Here is a 20,507-nt window from a genome sequence, read left to right as displayed (position 1 = left end):
CAATTTCATTATTTATTAACCATTCTTGAATCGAAAACTTATTCCATGAAGAATTGGGTGTTTTTTTAAAAGCATCCTGTGATATGGGGCAGTATTCACATAAGTAATATACAGTATTGTGTAAAAAGATAGCAACATTGAACTTTCCTGTTATATATCTTTTAGTATCTATTTTATAAGTAAGGTTTATATATTATTTACAAGAAAAGTTAGAGCCTGTTTATATTTTCATATTATCATATTTTTTGTATCATAATAAATAAAACACCAAATTGTTTTATGCAAATTTGTTATTCAAAAATATAGTAACAAAAAAAATTTTGATTCTAAAAAAAATATAACCCAACTAAATTAAAATCAATTCAATATTTCGTGTAGTACCCCTTCTCCTTTATAACATCTGCACATCGTCTTGGCATGGACTCAATTAATTTCATAATACAGTCATTGTTCACTTCTTTCCAAGCCTTTTCCACTATTTCAAAGAGAAGAATATTTGTATTAGAGCATGTTAGGTGCCTGATTTTGGTGTCAATGTAATGCCATAAATTCTCTATAGGGTTTAGGTCTGGCGATTGAGATGGCCAGACCATTACATTTATTTTTTCATCGGATAGCCACCTCTTAACAAATTGAGAAGCATGTTTTGGATCGTTGTCATGCTGAAATATGGCTGTTACTGGCATGACTTCATCCATATATGGCACTAAATGTCTTTGTACATGAAACGATCCATTTTGCGCACTATTCTTACTATGGGTCCCATGCCACGAGCCGAGAAATATCCCCATACAAGAATATTTCCCCCTCCATGTTTAACTGTGGGGCAAATGTACTTTTTGTTTAATCTTTGTTCACTCTGGGGCGTCTGACGTACATCACCTTATCAGTCCTGAATAAATTATATTTAGATTCATCACTAAATACGACTTTCTTCCAATCAGCTACAGACCAGTGGACATGAGATTGGGCAAAGTGAAAACGAGCCTTGACGTTCTTCTTTGAGAGTAACGGTTTTTTGGCGGGGCGACGAGCAGGTAAGTTGGCATCAAGTAATCTTCTCCTTACGGTACTGGAATTGAGGTTTACTCCTCCACCCTCTTTTAATTTTGCCAAAATTTGGGAAGAAGACAAAAAAGGATTTTCTTTGGAAATTCGTAGCAGCTGTCTATCCATCCTCAAATTTGTTTTTCTGGGTCTACCAGGAATGGGCGCCGGTGCAGCTGTTCCAGTAAGGCGAATTTTTTTGCAAATTCTGGATACGATTGACCTGTGAAGCCGTAAGCTTCTTGCAATGTCACTCTGCTTAACACTATTTTCGTAATGCTCCGGAATAATTTTTCTTACATCACCAGAGACGACCCATTTTAAGTTAATTCTGAGATTCAAAAATAACAACTTTACAGCAGGTAAATCGATATTTAACTGATAAAATAAATGCGAAACAACAATGTTGCTATATTTATGCACATTGTCGAAATAAACAAACATGAAGTTCCTTACTTTGCATTGGCATTCTTATGATATCTCGGTATATTTATAAATAATACAGAGGCGTGTACCTAAAAGTAAAGAAATTATATGGAATAAATAAAGGAGCAAATAATATTTTTGAAAACATCGCTTGTTGCTATATATTTATGCATAATACTGTATAAGATTCTTTAACAATTGGTTTTCGAACCAATTCAAGAAATTTTGCTAATTTATTTCTCCATGGTAATCAATTGAGTTTTTGAAGAAAAAATAGCCTCAGCACCCTCAATTAATCCATGTTCATTACCAGCATGAATTATTATGTATCTGCAAAAAAAGTCTTTTATCTCAAGTAAGTAAATACAATATATATGGACTTTTACCTTTTGCCATCCACTTTTGTGGAAATCACACTTCTTTTGTTACTATCCTGTCAGGAGCGACCTACAGTACCATTTTGGAAAATCCAAGTTTCATCAAGATAAACAAATTGATAAATTGATTCTTCTTTCTTTCTCATATATTCTTTCAAAAAAAACAATTAGTTTAAAAACCATGTGGGAAAGTTCGATAAGACCCCTCCTTGAATCGTCTTTTTTACATCAAAAGCCTATTTCCTTTATCAAACTTCGTAAAGAATTTTTACAACCTTCAAATAGATGCTTTTCCCTTATTTTTACATATAAAATTGCTAAAGTCACGTATGGCTCTAGAAAAATTATTTTTGCTACTAGCAATTATTATTCATTAAATTATCAATACTCACTAGTTTCGTACATTTCATAAATAGTCTCACGAATCGCCTCCGTATCCAAAGTTTTTTTCCACGTTTGTAACCCTCTTAGCATAAGATTTAACTCTTCTTTTTAAGTGATTTCAACAGTTCAATACTTTTAACGGTCTTTGAAATTGCACTAACAGTGAACATCCTTAGATAAAGTGCATCAGCCACCCGCTACAAATTACAAAAAATTAAATTAAATTTCAAACTTTTATACGTACGATTAAAATTTTACTTCTCTAACTGCAACGAAGAGTAATAATGGGCCATTATTTTCACGTTCTCGTTCAAAATAACTGATTAGGGAAGCTACAAGTTCTTTGCATCGGCTATTTAAATGCTTCGGCATTTTCATAGAAAATCAAAAGTGTGCTTCGAAAAATTAAATGTACAAAGGTTTTGTTTTTAGAAAAACAGTTAATAATGATCAAAATCACCGAAAGAATAAAAATATAAATGTCAAACAGTGAACGGCAGCGTCGCGAGATACGATGCATTATGACCAGTCTGACGATAATAAAATTCAAATTAAATGAATTTGTGCAAGGTTGATCGAAGGAAAAATTCGCTGTAATTGAATGTGTTAAACAACAACAATATGTGTTTAGCACATTCATTAAAATGTCAGTTATAACCTGATTGATGACGTAAATTGGAAATTACGTCAAAATATAGAAATAATATAGGAATAATATGCCATATATTACACATCAGGGGGTCCCCAATAACAGCTCTAGGGGCTAAGCAAAAAAACGTGAAGTAACCCCATTGTCTAAGAACTAAAATTAATGACCTTTTTAAGGTTGTTTCATGTTTACACTATGATATTTTGGTTTTTTTTTTTTTAAATTGGCTGTCAGGTGATAACAGTGATCCAGAATTGTCAGTTAATTCTTTTCATTTATTCCGGTGTGATCGATCACACTTGACTAGTGGTAGGAGTCGTGGAGGTGGTCTGTTAATATACATTCGGGAAAATATATGTAGATTCTAAGGTGTTAAAATTACCATATGATTCTGAGACAAAGTTTCAACTACATACATTTTAAAATATCTGTTCTATTTTTCTCATTAACTTGAATCTTATAAATCTTAATACCATAAAAATGACGATCTTCATTTAAATTTTTGCTTGCGTTTACTTAACAACTTTAGTTAAAAACAAAGGTTATTGAAACCCTATCATTTGTTTGTTAATATTCCGATTTCAACAATTCTGATCTCTGACAAATATGTTTAAATTTAGAATGTTTAAAAACAATGTCAATGAAAAAAAATAAATTTAGTTCGTCAAACGTCAGCGTCGTCAACTTCAATACCTTTATTTAATATATTTTTTTGTTGGCAACACTGAAAATGTTCAGAGTCACTGAACAGCAGGGAAGTATTCTTGGCCCCTTACTCTTTTTGTTATATCTATGTGACTTTCATAAATTCCTTCGAGTTTGTGAATCGCACCAGTACGCCGATGACACACAGATCTATCGTTCATTTAACTTTATGGAGGCCATAGAAGCTGTGAATGCTATTAATTTGGATCTTTTAGCCATATCTGACTTGTGTAAGAGTCACAGACTCGTATTGATTGCTGCAAAGTCCAAACTCCTTGTCTTTGGCAAGCCCCTCCCAGATACCGTGAAGATCAGCATAGATGGATCTCCTTCACCTCCTTCTAATAACCAGAAGAATTTGGGGATTGTCCTTGACACCGATCTCAGGTTTGAGGGGCATGTGTCGAATTTGTTGAGGGCATGTTTTTATAAATTAAAAATACTCTATATGAAGCAAACAGTTTTCGACAGCTGATATTAAACTACATCTTTGTGATACATTAATTTTGTCAATTGTTAGTTATGCTCAAGTTCTGTTTTGGCCTGCCTTGTATCAACGTGAAAAGAATAGCCTTCAGAAAATCCAAAACGCGTGCCTCAAGTTTAGTTTTGGTATGAGTAAATGCGACCATGTCACTCCCCTGTTGGTCAGATCAGGGTGGCTTTCTTTGGATGAACGCTTTGTACTGCAAATGGCTACACTAGTCCATAAAGTTGTGCTTTTCGGACAACCAGCCTATTTATCTAATAAATTAATTTCAAACTCCAAAATTCAGGGCAGAACCACACGAAACGCGCATAATTTTGTTATTCCAGGGCATAAAACTGCAAAATTCCAGGGCTCATTTAGTTACAATGCTCCAAAAATCTATAATGCACTACCACCTGAAGTTAAGTCTCTTCTCTCTGTTACAACCTTTAAACAAAAAACTAAAAATAATATTTTTCAAAACCGACATAGGTAATCATCTCTGGTCCTTCATTGAAGTACCTACTATGATTTATTGCACATAGCAGATTGTATTATATTTATTATTTTACATTTTTATTCTGCTATTATGTTCTATAAAATTTTGCATTTGTGCTTATTAATATGGTTAGATAGAGTAGCTTTAAGCTAGATCTCGCCATTACTTATATAGTAGTTAAGAAAACATGTATTTTTATGCTGAATAAAGAAGACATTTATTATTATTATTATTATTATTATTATTATTATTATTATTATTATTATTATTATTATTATTATTATTATTATTATTATTATTATTATTATTATTATTATTATTATTATTATTATTATTATTATTATTATTATTATAACATCAAAAGGACACAACCACTATAAAAATGACTGCCACTATGGTGGCCGTATGCATTAGCAGTCCTGGTATATTTATTAAGTTCTTGCACTGTATTATACCGGGTGGTGCGTCGCCGAGCGGAACATAGGAAATCCCAATTTTAAGGGGGTCAATTATTGGCTTTCCTGTACATTTTATAGAAAAAATGTAAGATAACTTTTTGAAGAGACCAATTTGGCAAACCCTTGTGCAAAGTTTAAAAAAAATGTTAATAAGCGAATCTTGAATTATTCAATTAAATGTAATTGCAAAATTAGCAAATTTTCGGTTCAGGTAAAACCAAACGGGCACCAGTAAAATGAATTTTGTCATTGACGTGAGGAAAAGTGTCAATAAATCAGTGACAGTCGATATTTGAAAACAAGTATGAACTATTCAATCGACGAAAAAATTGCCATAATTAAGTGGCATTATGCGGGAAACAGTTTTAGAGCAGTATCTGAAATGTTTTCAGTTTATTTCCCCTCCAAGCCCATTCCGTCCGTTTCAACTATTAAACGTATTGTCAATAAGTTCGAGTCCAAAGGTACCGTAATAAATAATTGTAAATGTTTAACTCAGGATATCGAAAATAGAGCCGAAGAAAGAGAGAACAGAGATCTTAATATTCTACTGAGTGTGGATTAAAACAAGATGGTTAGTACGAAGGTTCTTGGGCAAGAGGTAAATAAACATCATACAACGGTATTGCGCACTTGAAAAAAACACAAATATTATTCGTATAAATTCGAAAAACGTCAAGGGCTGCAGGAAGGAGATAAAGAGCGAAGAATTGCATTTTGTTTTGAAATGATGAAAGGGGCAAATAATGATAGGAATTTTTTAAGAAATATTTGTTTTACCGATGAATGTACATTTACCCTCAACAATGAACCAAATTTTCAGAATTGCCGGTATTGGAGCCAAGAAAATGAACATCGCTTTGTTCATACTCGGACACAATATCCCCAAAAAACAAATGTATTCGTGGGAATTATCGGACACCATATCATTGGACCCTTTTTTATGGACTATAACCTAACAGCTGAAACCTATTTGGACTTATTTCAAAATCAAATTGGACCCGCCTTGGAAGAAGTTGTTCAGGAAGATCAAATGATCTGGTACCAAATGGATGGTTGCCCGGCCCCATAAAGCCCGTATGGTTAGAGAGTGCTTGGAAAATGCTTTTAACGGCAATATTATTGGTCCACGGTACCGGATACTTTGGCCAGCCAGGTCATCTGATCTTTCACCGAATGACTTCTTTTTGTGGGGTCATTTAAAAAGTGTCATTTATAAAAGTGTAGAATTTTAAAATCTAAATCAGTTACAAAACGCTATTTCGTTAGAATGTAATAAAATTTCCCAATATCAACTTAGTGACGTTAGAAATGAATTTTATGATCGGTTAGGATATTGTTTAGCTGTTAATGGGGGGTTGTTTGAACATTTGATTAATTGATGTTTTTATGTAATTCTCTATTATTTTTAAAAAAGTTATTGTATTTTATTTTATTTTATTTTTCCACACTTAGTAAAATATTAAGAGTTCTGTTCTCTCTTTTTTCGGATCTATTTTCGATCTTCTGAGTTAAACATTTACACTTATTTATTGCAATGTCTTTGGGCTCGAATTTACTAACAATAGGTTTAATGGTTGAAATGGACCAGATAGGCTTGATGGGAAAATAAATTGAAAATATTTCAGATTCAAAATTGGTTTAATTAAATTCTAAGTATGATAAAATTATTTTTTTAATAACCGATAATAATAATTGTCATTGGTTTAACTTCATCGTTGTATTAAATAAAAGTTTAGATAAAAAAGTAATGTTAACGTGTCTTACTTTGAATGTATGGTTGTGAGATTGATAAAACGAGAAAAAAAACATTTCTTGTATTCGGTTGTACGTCAGATTTGACAAAGCCTTATAACAAATTGTTTGCTGGTGGCTGGTGTCTGGTTTTACCTCCACCGAAAATTTGGTAATTTTGCAATTACATTGAATAGTTCAAGATTCGCTTATTAAAATTTTTGGAAACTTTGCACGAGGGTTTGCCAGATTGGTCTCTTCAAAAAGTTATCTTACATTTTTTCTGTAAAATGTACAGGGAAGCCAATAATTGACCCCCATAAAATTTACATGGGATTTCCTATGTTCGGTGACGCACCACTCGCGGTATGTTTGAGTTATGATGACCCGGTCAAAGGCATCAAAAGGACTAATCTACTAACTAAAAGGAATAATCAGTTTATATTATGTCAAGTGGGTTTCACGGGGTGAGTTATTTATGTCAAGTGGGATCTGGGAAATTAGAAGAAATGCAAGGTCGGTTAAATGAAGGTCAAGTTGCGCAGTTTGGTGCTGGATTTTAGCCCTTTTTAAAGTTTAAAAAAAAATAGAATACTTCTGGAGAAAATCGGGTATTTGCGATTTCATGTTTATTTTTTAAGGCTCATTTTGAATATATATAACAAAATAAATTTCACATTTTCATTGCTACTTTCTCTCTTACGTCTTACAAAATGTTGTTGTCCGATTTTCAAACCGAGGTTTGAATTTGGGACACTTCTTTTTTCGCATCCTTTTTTGACGAAAATTTAAATAGTTTCGAATAAGTAATAATTATTTGGGTTCTAATAGCTCGTTAGCAAAGCACATGTCAAATGTAAGTATTTAGTAAATTGGAAAAATAATTGTCTTTCTACCACCAAGATTCCCCATCACCAGTTAAATTATTTCATTTCTCTTCTTTTTCGTTAAAACTTAAAACATATTTAAAACGTAAAATCCATAAGGACAAACAGTAAACTTTTATAATAAATTTTTGTCTTACGATTCAATAAGGAATACGTCATCAGCACTCGTAACGGCATCTTTTGGCAATGAATTAAATGTTTTTTTTTTAAGGTTTTAGAAGAACTTATGGATGGAGATATAATAATATTTGAAAAAGATGAGGGCGATGTTAATTCTGACCTTCCTACTTGTATAGACTACTACAAAGACCTCTTCTACAGGGTAGAAGTTACTTTTGTGGATAAGACGATACCTAATGATCAAGGTATCTATCTATTCAGCCTAAATATATTTAACCATTTTTACTATGATTGCCTTTTAGGTTTTACAATGGAATTGTCTCAAAGGATGACATATGATCAATTTGCACGGGCTGTGGCGCAGCGGGTGGGGACCGATCCATATTTATTGCAATTTTTTAAAACTCAAGGGTAAGTTACAAACTTTTGCAATTCTTTATTTTAAGAGAATTACTATTTTATTACTCCGTGATCAAAATTACTGCCAGTGAATTATTTCAAAGACCGGTGAATATTTTACAGCCATTTATTCTTGATCTGAGCAATCTTTTCACGGCAAAGGACAGGCCGTGAAAAGATTGCATGATTTCTCAAACGAGCATACCTGAAGCCACCGGCTGCACACGCACAAGAGACTTAGATGAGTTGTAAGTGGAAGGGGGCAAAAAGATCGTTCCGTGCGTACGATGAAAAACAGTGGAAAATAGCAAACTTTGAAATTCAATAACTCCGTTATTTAAAGAAACAACAATTTTCTGATTGCACAACGTTAAAAATCAGCGTTCTCAAATCAAAATTCTTCGTGCGGCGTCAAATATATAACTAAATATTATTATAAAAATATATAACTACATATTTTTATGTGGTGCAATTTCTCGTATATTAGGCCGGAGTAGTCCTTTATTCTTGTGAATCTTAGATGTAGGAAAATTCATTACAAATAAGTTTTGATCTTTGGCGCATTGAAAATTGGTCGAACAAAACTGGGTCCCCAAGATTTTTAAAGACAAAGAACTTTATTGGTGCTAACACAAAACCTTACACAAGTCAATGAATTACATATTGGCCAAAAGCAAAGGCACACTTACACAACCTTAAATCCAATATGCATAGTTTGTAACGTCAGTAAAGTTATTATTGATATATTCATTGATACTAAAAAAACTCTTAGCCACAAGATATTTTTTTAACAGTACTTTAAACTTATTGAGAGGCAATATTCTATTTTGAACTGGCAACTTATTATAAAACATGGGGCCATAAAAAGATACCCTCGTTTTTATGCGATGAATTCTATGAAATTTTGTATGAATATTAGTATTTTTTCCAGTGCAATGTGACTGTACCGGGTGTACAACTAAGAGAGGTCGCCGGCCATATCTGAGTAAGTACTCATCGCACAGCGTAGGGAAAAAATATTTTTAATAAAAGCGGCAAAGAGAAATTGCTCGAAATTATTTACAAGTTCGTACGATGACCGCTAGGGGGCGTAATACAACATTGAAATAGAAAAAATTGGTTTTATTGAAAATATTCAAAGTAAATCCTAGAAAATAATGCTGCTATTTAAAAGTATTATAAATTCTAAACATTTTTTATTTTAAACTTTTTTTTCTAATCTGTCAAATAATACGTGGGGGAAGGGTTGAATATTTATATCTAAAATTCTTGATAACTTTGGATTGGTCTAACGAATTTCAACGAGCTTACTTTTGTTTTAAAGGATAATTATTAGGCTTTTACGTGGTATAATTACTTAGCCGTTCTAGTTGTTTTGTTGAGCGCTAGAGGGCGGTTTGTGTTATTTTGGACTCTTTCAGCGATTTTCTGGCAAATATTAAATACAACGATATAATTTTTTTTTACTTAAGCTAAAAGGGCATGAAAAAACAAAAACAACTGGCGCAAACCGCAACTCGATATTTTATTTTATTCCGAAATTATTAATTAAACTGTTTTTGAACAATAAAAATAAAACTCCAGAACTCAAATTTTTGTAATAAATAAATTGTTTTATATTTTTAATGGTGTCTTAGATGCTCAAACTGTTTTCCTTCATTTTCAATACACAGTCGAAGTCGTTGCGTCGTTGACAGAACCGCTGTCTGGATTTATGCTGTGGGCAAGGAATTTATTGCATTGCGTATTTAGTCCTGCATGTCGTTGTGTCTTTTGGGTGGGGTGACAAAAACTAAATCTTTAATCCTTCCCCACAGATGCAGGGCAACCATCATGTTGGAAAATTATTTGCCCTCTTGTTTCCAAATCAACATCTTCCAGTAACTGGGAGATCATTTTGCAAATAAATTAAATACACATTTCCAGAAAGTGTTTGATTGAAAAAGAAAGGACCTATAATTTTTCCGCCAATAATTCCGCACCACACATTTACAGTCCATCTGCCTTGGTGTTGAGTCTCGCAAATCCAACAGGGATTTTGTTCTGCCCAATAATGCAAATTATGCAGGTTTACACCACCATCACTGCTAAATGATGCCTCGTCCGTCCATAATATCTTCGAGATAAATCGGGTATCTTCTCTAACCATGTTCAACAGCCAATAACAGAAATTGAGTCTGTTATCAAAGTCTTTTTCGAGAAGCACCTAGTGCAGAACCACGTGATATGGATGAAGTTTAAGTTAAAAACAATAAATATAATATAATAGGATGCTTATTAGTGTTGTAACAAATAAAAATAGGTACCTGTGCTTTTTCAGAATATTTTCTACTGGGTCGAGGGACACTCCCAATTCCCTACAAATATTTCGGATGCTTAGTTGAGGGTTTATTTCAATATATGCCTAAATATTTATAACGTTTGCCTCTATGCGCCCTCGCCTTCGTCTTCGATGAATATTGCCGCGAATAATTTCAGTATTTCTTAGCCTGGTAGCTAAACCGGTAAAGACTCTATGATTATTGTGTCTTCTGTCAGGAGATATCTTTGGGCTATGTATACGGGCTGCAATGCGTGCATTTTGCATTAACTCAAAATACACTGCTAGCTACGTTTGGCATTTTTAAAAACTTAAATGATTTCAAAATCTGTCTTCGACGTTACATTTGACATCGATCATAAACGTTTTATCATGGCCCCGATAATATTTATCAAATTTATTTGTTTCCAAAGCTTACTATTGACTATGTGACGCAATAATGCCTGCGCGGCGACAGATTTCATTGTTCAAAAACATTTTAATTTATAATTTCGGAATAAAATAAGATATCGAGTTGCGGTTTGCGCCAGTTTTTATGTTTTTTCATGCTCTTTTAGCTTAAGTAAAAAAAATTATATGGTTGTATTTAATATTTTCCAGAAAATCGCTGAAGTCCAAAATAACACAAACCGCCCTCTAGCGCTCAACAAAACAACTAAAACGGCTAAGTAATTATACCACATAAAAGCCTGATAATTATTCTTGAAAACAAAAGTAAGCTCGTTAAAATAGGTTAGGCCAATCAAAAGCTATCAACAATTTTAGATATAAATATTCAACCCTTCCCCCACCTATTATTTGACAGATTAAAAAAAAAGTTTGAAATAAAAAATGTTTAGAATTTATAATACTTTTAAATGGCAGCATTATTTTCTAGGATTTACTTTGAATATTTTTAATAAAACCAATTTTTTCTATTTCAATGTTGTATTGCGCTCCCTAGCGGTCATCGTACGAACTTATAAATAATTTCTAACGATTTCTCTTTGCCGCTTTTATAAGAAATATTTTTTTCCCTCTAGTTACTGAGATATGGCCGGCGACCTCTCTTAGTTGTACACCCGGTACATCTTCAAAAGTTTAATAATTATTGATATTGGCCCTGACATGCGATAGACAATAGTAGATATATATACACAGGGCACAGTTAAAATATTGAGTTTCGAGAAATGCATTTTACATTCCGCCCTATGGTCCAGGTTTTTGGAGAGTCCTAATGGCCTTTCTCTGATATAATATGATAAATTTATCATTTGCTAAAATTGCCACTCCACCATGAATGTGAGTACGTAACTCTAAAAAAATGTGCAATATAGCTATAACCATGTTAAGCATATAAGCCATATAAGCCAATGTTCACTAAAACATATTATATTGTATTTAAGGCTTAAAGCCTCAATTCCTAAAAATTTATTTCTAATACATTGAATATTTAGGTGCATTACTGAAATAGAACTGATAACTGTTCTTTAAGTTTTAAACTAAACTTCTGGTTTTAATGAAAACTTTAAAAAAACTATTTGCTACTGTTTTTTTCTTTGGCAGTTACAGAGTTAAATTACAAAACAGTTGTACCACTAATCAAAACTCTTTATTTTATTCTCGACACTTATTTTTCGATAATACTCGAGTCTGTCTGTTCAAACACTAAACCTGATAACACTTTTGGAATGTGGTTCTTTTATTTGAAATACTTATAATGTGGGTATAGTTGCGGTCGAGAGATTACAAAATAAGTTCTTCAAGTTGCGGCATTCTGGAAGATGATTTCTGCCATCATACTTAACATCCTGGAGGAGATTCGGCATTATTTTACGACTTGTAGGTTTTCAAAAAGTGCTGTGCTAGATATCTGCGAAATGTCAATAAATTTACAATGCAATCGTCTTAAGAGTCCATTTTTTTTTCATGAGAAGATAAGCATTGACAAGAAACAATCATAGTGTCAAATAAATAGATAAAAATTGGCCACAACATTTACGCAATCGCTTTTTTGTCCTATAAAACACTACCAACTGATCTATTTTTGACTTTCCCATTCTCCTTTGTTGTATTCTGCAAAAATATGGGGTTGCGGTACCATTATTTTCTTTTTTTCTTCACTAGACCATCTGGAAACAGCTTTTTCTTTCGCAGTACTAAACGTTGTTATAGAAGTGCAAACTCTGTTGTTTTTCCAACGTTCAACTAATACATCGGCATCAGTGGTGGTCTGAAAATCATATGACTCCCATTAGAGTTATTATTAGGAAGTTCACCCATTAGAGTTTTAGCTTAGAGTTTTGCAGAGGGCACTTCATTATTCTACTCTCCTGAATCGTAGCGTTTGCACAGAAACCTTCATGAGCCAAATGTCCAGCCAAAATGATGAGAAATAGTTATCAAAGAATAATTTTTAGCCAGTATGATGCTGACCTCTGCTGGCATGGGTAGTTTTAGAGCTGAATTATATAGAATCTTTTCTTGACATTAATCACATTATAGGTTATCTTCGGTTTTGTTGTCATTTACTTGTATATGCGTTGTTATTTTGCAATAAATGACTAAGCTTCAATGTTATGGCTTTCATATTAAATAGTTAATCTATGTATCTTGTATTATAGGTGTTATTAATTTATAGCTCTATATACAGGGTGCTTGATGGTTGATGGCACCTTAGACGTTTATGGAGAACGGAAAATCAGGGGTTTTAGCTAGTGATGTAACGACTTAAAATATTTTTAGCGCTGCAGCGTTGCCGCTTATACGAAAAAATGGCAGCAACTTTGTTATTTTAAATGGAATACCCTGTATATTATTGTTATGATTGTTTTTGTATAAGGTGTTCCTATACCTATTTTTAGTGGTTTTCGAGAAATTAATTATTTTCTTTATTTTTTGGCCAAAACATAGTTCCAAATAAATTTTTATTACTACGGCACTGGAACGCAAAGAAAATTGAAATTATAAACGTAATATACGGAAGTATTGTACATTAGTTTTCACTATAAAAATTTGCTCTACGTTATACAGGGTTTCTCAAAATTAGTGATTTTACCGCTACATACATAAATTGTAAAAAATGCATTTTTTTTAATGGAACAGGGTATATTATAACATATTCTAAAAGGAAATTGAAATCTCTTTCTAACGAAAGTATTCTGAAATAAAAGCAAGTTTCTATAAAAATCGGAATATTTTAACATCATATTTGCATTACGGCCATGAAAGGTACCAAACAATGCTATGCTATTGACATTTGACAGTTATATTTAATTGATCAATAATAGTAATACGTGTGGGTGTTTCTTTAAAATAGTTACCTAAAAATTAATTGAAATGGAAAGAAATAGTTATTCAATGAAGTTTTGATGAATTCATGGACAGTGTGACAAAATGGTAGCAAGAACATGCCGAAAGTTCAACGAAATTTACCCTAATTTACAAAAAAATTGATAAAAGAAAATTTGTGCGAATACGAAATCACTTTATGCAATTTATTTCATAACTTAAGAATGATTTAATTAGTTATCCTACGATTAAAAGTAATTTATAATAAATTTTCCAAATGATTGCCATTGATTTTTAAGCATTTCAACATCCTGCGTTGTACAGCAAGTGTTATCGCTGCTTGTATTTCAGAAGGATCTTGTTGACCAATGCAATTGATAAGTCGTGGACGTAGTTCCTGTTTACTATTTACCAGTATCTTGTATACCATTTGCTTCAAATTACACCAAAAGTAAAAATCAAGTGGTGATCAGGTGATCTCGCAGGCCAATCCCATGGTGCCAAACGCCTAAATCAGCGGTCATCGAATTTCTCAAATAAGTCACGTGTCGCCTCCTCAGTGCAATGAGCGGGTGCCCCATCCAATTGAAACCAGCAAGTGCAGTAATCGACGTGTGCGAAGGTTTTTTTGACCACGCCCTCATTTATTTTTTATTGAATTTGTTCCATATGTTTGCCCTTCGCTGTATAACCAATAGCAATAGGTCCAATTAGAATCTAGATTCAAGAGCTATCGTGAAAAAAACCCTTAAAATTAATTAATATTGACAAAAATAAATAATGAAAAAAACTAGGAAAGAGAAAAAAATAAGTAAGCCAGAAAATGTGTGAAATTACTAACGTATTTAATACTATAAATGTAAACTTGTGGAGGGGAACATAGGCACCCTGTGACGTCGACATCGAGATAAATACAAATTTTTAATATAATAATTAGTTTGCTCTCAGTGTTTAACTTTTTTTAATTAGAATTTTTTTAATCACACATATAGATACCTAAAGCTTGGTGGGCGTGCTCTTGTAATGATTCCTTAATAGCTCTTTCCACATTTTTATAGCAACGTAGCTGAAAGAAGTATTGAGAAGGTTGACCTAATAACTTATTATATAAAATTACATATATTTCTGTTTCTGTGAAATATGTTACTGTTTTCTCCTATTAAACATGTTTAAGATTTCCTGTTGGTTAAGATAAAGTGTTATGCGATTTCTAGGCGGAATATTGTATGAAAATCTCATGCAGATCCTTCGCATTTTTTATATAGATTTCTTTATGATCCAAGACAATGAATATAAACAATATCTCCATAATCAAATAATAAAAATACTAAAGTGTTGCATAAAAAATATTGTTGCTTTGGTGACAAATAATTTTTAACCTAAGGTAGGCTAAAGTTTTTAGTTTAGTTTATTATTTATATGATATTAAAAAGATAATTCGTTGCCAAAAAAGATATTGCTATCTGAACTGCTGCAATTTCATTGTTAATAATAATCATTGTAAATATTTTTCAATTATAAGAATTTGTGAAGATATTTATGTCTTAAAAGGTGATTTTTAGCATAAGCAAGTATTTGTTTAATATCCGAGGTAAGCCCAGTTAAACATATGTGCTGCATAAATAGCAAAAAGAAGTAGTGAAAGTACTCCGTAGAACACCCTTTTTTGAAATGTTATATGATATTTGATTTTTGAATACCCATTTGATTAAAACAGTTACTGATTACTGATTTATTTGGTCATTTGATACTACATATTATACAATAGAATAAGACAAGTCAGGAGAAAGAAGCTGATAATCCTAATTAACTTATTTAATTACGCATATCTAAAACTTAGAAACCATAATAACCACAAAAGTACCAACAAACAGTACAAATAAAGTACAGATACTGGCTAGGCAGGAGTGACTTTCAGCATGTTAAAATCGTTGTTATCATAGACAACAGAACTTATAATAAGACGTTTTAGTCTAATTTTAAATATGTTGAAGTTATCTATTTGTTTTAACGAAGCAGGGAGTTGATTAATACCTATAAGCTAATTTCTTCATAAAAGGGAGTTAACTAATTAAAATAAACAAAGTTAAATTTTGGCAAATAAAGAGCATCCTTACATCTAACATTATATTTATTAAAATCACTTACTTTGGAGAAATGTTCTTAATTTTAAATATGTATAACAATAATTTAAATATATAAATTCCGGGCATTAAATGTTTCACGGCAGCTCTCATTATATTTCAAACCAAAAATCAGTCTCATAAATCTTTTCTGAGATACAAATACCCTTTGTGCCTCTGACCTATTACCCCAAACAGCAACATGTGAGGTCAAGAGAGGGTATACTATACCATAGTATACACTCAGTAGACCCTTTATTCCTAGATGCTTTTTAAGAGTAAACAATGAAAAATATATTCTAGATAGTTTGCTGCATATCTCGTCAATTTGAGAAAGAAAAGATAGGTGTTGGTCTATTATGCATCACAGAAACTTAACTGACGATTCGCAGACAATTGAAACAGTATCCAAAACCACAGAAAAACTGTGAGCCTCCAACACATTATTTGAGAAACTTATGCATTTAGTCTTTTCCAAATTTATATTATAAGGTGATTTCCCTCACACCAATCGTTAAACTTTTTTATAATAGAGCAGACTTTGAATTCGATTTCCTCCATACTTTCTCCTGTAACTACAATAGTAGTATCGTCTGCGTACATGAACAATTTAACATCGCCAATGAATGCTGAGAGATCGTTAACATATAGTAGGAAAAGCAACGTCCCCAAAGTGCCACCCTGTGGAGTTCCAAGTTCGCAGTTATACTGACTTGAGAAATCATCACCCACTTTTACAACTAAGGATCTGTCGGTCATATATGATATAACCCAATTCAATACTCTACCTCGCACTCCTAATCTCTCTAATTTATGCTTAATAAAAATCGGGTTAATCGTTTCAAAAGCTCGAGATAGGTCAAACAGAAAAGCGACTACATTCAATCTTTTTTCAATATTATCCCAGACATACTGAATTAATTCAAAAGAAGCTGTTTCAATAGACATATTTTTTCGAAAACCATGTTGCGAAGAATGTAGAATATTATATTTATCAAGAAACCGTGCTAATCGATCATGCATAAGCTTTTTTAAACACCGGAATAACTTTCGAACACTTTAAGTGTGTGGGAAATACTCCCTCTGCCACAGAATTGTTCATTAATAACGCCAGGTATGGCGAAATTAAATCACAACACTGTTCTGAAATTTTTGCAAGGACCTCGTCAAGTACTTTGGAAAATTAATTTCTTAAACCTTTTACAACCAAAGAGATTTCGTCTAAGCTTACAGGCTTAAAATAAAAAGTATTTGTTGTATATTGTTGTGGAACATGATACTGAACTGAATTGGCGAAATAGTCTCCGAACAACTCTGCGGTTTTTTTAGTATTATCTGTAATGGCAATAATGGAATCTTTGTTATTTTTTGTTTGCCTGCCCAACTTTTCATTTGTAATGTTCCAAAGCATTCTTGTTCTATTCCTAGAGTTACAAATTTTACTTTCATAAAACTCTCGCTTTTCATCTTGTATATTTTTATTAACAACTTTCTTTAAATTTTTATAATAATTATTTAATGAATCAGAATTCGTCTGCCTTCTTAACCAATTTAACGATTTTAATTTGTCTAAGTTTGCTAGAACAGCAGAGAACTCAATTTGGCTTTTTATTTTGTATTTACCTAATGTTGTTTTTTGTCACAGGCAAAGTTGCATTAAAACACCAATTAAAATGGATCATAAACTGATCAAACAAAAGATTTGTATTAGTTTCATAAGGATTCAAAACAATACCTTTTCTGAAATGAAATTTGAAATCATTAATTCCAACTTGCGAGAATCTACGTGTATTTATTGTTTTATCCTTGCTTTCATTACTCTCATGATTAGACGTAAAATACCATGAAAAAATCTGAGCAAGGTGATCAGAGAACCCTGTTTCAATCGTCTTGCAGTCTGTTTTATTGCTTAGATTTGAAACAATGTAATCAATTGTGTTCAAGCTCAATCCTTGCCCACACGTTGCTATTCGTGTTGGCGAGTTCACCATAGAATGCAAAAAAAAAGGACTGAAATATATCGAATAAATAAACGGTATTTCGATTGATATCTGACGAGTTAATATTGAAATCAATCGAATTTCTGCAGTACCTAGATATAATTTGATAATTATTCATATAGCATAATGCATTAAGTTTATTCCTGCAAAGCCAATGTTCTGTCAGACCTACAAAATCAAAATTAAAGTCATTACAAAAACTTCCAATAAATCTACTTTGTTGAAGACGCTCTGGATGTTTAAATGCAGTAAATTATATAATATGCCATTATTAACTTCAGTGACATCATGTGAACAGTTACCTACAACTCCTGAGTTTATATCCTGTTTATGGGTCTTCTGGCGCCTTGTGGCCATAGATCCGGATTGTAAACGTCTTTAACAAACTCTATCGGAAATTCTACCCTAAGAGATGAAGATATTTCATTTTGTTTTATCTTGAAGCAATTAAATTTAATTAAGGGCGCAGTTTTGCTTAAATGTGTCAAAAGCTCCTGTTCCGTCACATCGGTTTCAATTCTATAAACATGTAAGTCACCCCTTTTTTTGGGTACCGATTTTATTACGAGTCGTTATGCCCAATAATTGGTTTCCGCGCCGGAGGGAAGTGATATTTTCATAAAACGCCGCCTTGCGCTTGTACAACAGCATCCTTTACCATCTGGCTAGAAACAACCGTCGCCAATGGTGCCGCGGCCGATGTGGATGCTGCTGTTGAGTGGTAGGGAAGGTAAGGACCTTTGGTTGCTGACTTGGTCTTGTGCGCCTGTTCTTTTCGTTGATTGTTCCATCTACCGTAGTCGGCTGTACTAGGTCGAATTTCGTCGCTTGCTTTTCGATCTTAAATGCGGTTTTCTTGAAATGGGCTGCAATTTTGCCGGTATCATTCGTGGAGGAACCTACCAGAATCCCCAATCGAGACGGCGAGTTCGCGAGTCTCCTAGATCTGGTCTTGGCTTCAGACCCTGACTCGTACACTGTATCAGTACAGGCCTCCCTAGAAACATCGGACCACAAATTGATAACAGTTTCTTGCCGGTTGGATGTTAAAACGCAGGATCCTCTGATGCCGCGGAAGGTATGGCACTATAAATCAGCAGAGTGGAACCATCTTCGGGAATTTTATCGCCCATTCCCTTGGAAAGAAGTCTGCTTTAGAACCAATAACATCTCAGAATGTGCAAACCAAATTACAGAGACGATCTTGGCAGGAATGGAAGCTTATATCCCTTTTTCTACTAAATGCGGATCAAACAACAAGCAATGGTTCAACCTGAATTGCAAAAAGGCAGTAAACACTAAAAACGCAGCATATCGCAAATGGCGTCAACATCCTTCCACCGAAAATCGGAAGAACTTTTTAACCTCCAGAAATAGCTGCAAGCGAATTATTGATGAATGCAAAGAGAGTCACAACAACAGGATCAAAAACAAACTGCTAAACTGCACAAATGGAACAAAATCTTTCTGGTTGGAATCGAAAGCCGTTAGTCAAGGATTTGCTAAGTCGGCCTTGCCACCCCTAACAGCAGATGATAGTTATATCGCGGTAACAGCAAGGGAAAAAGCCAACTTACTGGGTAAACTCGCGTCCAATTCTACTCTGCACTCGCAAGGCAAAACACCGCCATATTTGCCAAGAGTGAATTCATCGATGGGAGAAATTTCGTTTCCCCAACGAATTATAAATAAAATTCTTAAAAGCGTAGACACCAACAAAGCTTCTGGACCCGATGGAATTTCAGCCCTAGTACTAAAACGTTGTGCAGACGAATTGACTCCTCCCTTATTTAGACTGTTCACGGCATCGTATAAGCAGGGCTCATTTCCAACAAGCTGGAAAACTGCTCGAGTGCAAGCTGTACCCAAAAAGGGTAAGAAGATGATGCCCTCCAATTACCGCCCGATTGCACTAGTTCCAGTAATATCGAAGATTATGGAGAAAGCAGTCAACCAACAACTGTTAAGATATCTGGAATCATCTGGACTAATCAGCGATCATCAATACGGCTTCCGAAAGCTTAGATCCACCGGCGATCTTCTGGCTTACGTCACACACTTGTGGACGGAGGCCATGGAGAAGCACGGCGAGTCCCGCTCAGTCGCTCTTGACATTTCCAAGGCATTTGACAGATTGTGGCATGAGGGACTACAAACCAAGCTCTCCTCAATCGGCATACAAAACTCATTAGTGAATTGGATCAAAAGTTTTCTTGAACAACGAACAATCCAAGTAGCCGTCGATGGACACCTCTCCGACAAATTTAACATTAACGCTGGAGTCCCTCAAGGATGCATTCTATCCCCCACCCTTTTCTTGATATATATTAACGATTTGCTAGCAACCACTGTCAATCCAATCTACAGCTTTGCGGACGATAGCACACTTATTTCCACATTTAAGTCCGCCAAACCAACGACAGCCGCAAGTTCTCAGAATCTTAGGCAGCAACAAGTAGCTTCAACCAACAATGATATTAGAGCAATCTTTGAGTGGGGCGGTAACAATCTGGTCAATTTTAACGCTAAAAAAACGCAGGCTGCAGTATTTACGATGAAGACTAACCTTGGTGGCCCGGAGCTGGTTATGGCAGGCCAAACATTGCCAATGAAATCATCTGTACATCTTCTAGGAGTCGA

The 20,507-nt window shown here is 33.6% G+C and overlaps 2 protein-coding genes and 1 long non-coding RNA gene across 8 annotated transcripts in view; 2 read left to right on the top strand and 1 right to left on the bottom strand.

The window, feature by feature from the left end:
* Window positions 1-20,507, top strand: part of LOC126737850 (zinc finger CCHC domain-containing protein 10-like) — a 621,641-nt gene that overhangs the window by 366,910 nt on the left and 234,224 nt on the right. The window lies entirely within an intron of this gene.
* The window catches only part of LOC126737849 (ubiquitin carboxyl-terminal hydrolase 7), a 156,050-nt gene that overhangs the window by 119,477 nt on the left and 16,066 nt on the right, over window positions 1-20,507 (top strand). For all 5 annotated transcript variants that reach the window (XM_050442917.1, XM_050442914.1, XM_050442913.1 and 2 more), the window contains exons 14-15: window positions 7,847-8,000; window positions 8,058-8,166. In XM_050442917.1, coding sequence (XP_050298874.1) covers window positions 7,847-8,000; window positions 8,058-8,166 — 263 coding nt within the window. The remainder of the gene's footprint in view (window positions 1-7,846; window positions 8,001-8,057; window positions 8,167-20,507) is intronic.
* On the bottom strand, window positions 260-3,351 carry LOC126737859 (uncharacterized). 2 transcript variants are annotated; one of them, XR_007661146.1, is made up of 3 exons: window positions 2,254-3,351; window positions 1,860-2,185; window positions 260-1,803 (listed from the first exon to the last, which is right to left on the bottom strand). It is a non-coding gene; the product is annotated as an uncharacterized LOC126737859 (long non-coding RNA). The 2 variants fall into 2 exon arrangements; XR_007661145.1 differs by having other exon boundaries at window positions 261-1,803; window positions 2,243-3,350.

Source organism: Anthonomus grandis, chromosome 6 (assembly GCF_022605725.1).
Source record: "Anthonomus grandis grandis chromosome 6, icAntGran1.3, whole genome shotgun sequence".
Taxonomy (NCBI): Eukaryota; Metazoa; Arthropoda; class Insecta; order Coleoptera; family Curculionidae; genus Anthonomus; species Anthonomus grandis.
This window is presented reverse-complemented; position numbering and strand designations above follow the sequence as displayed.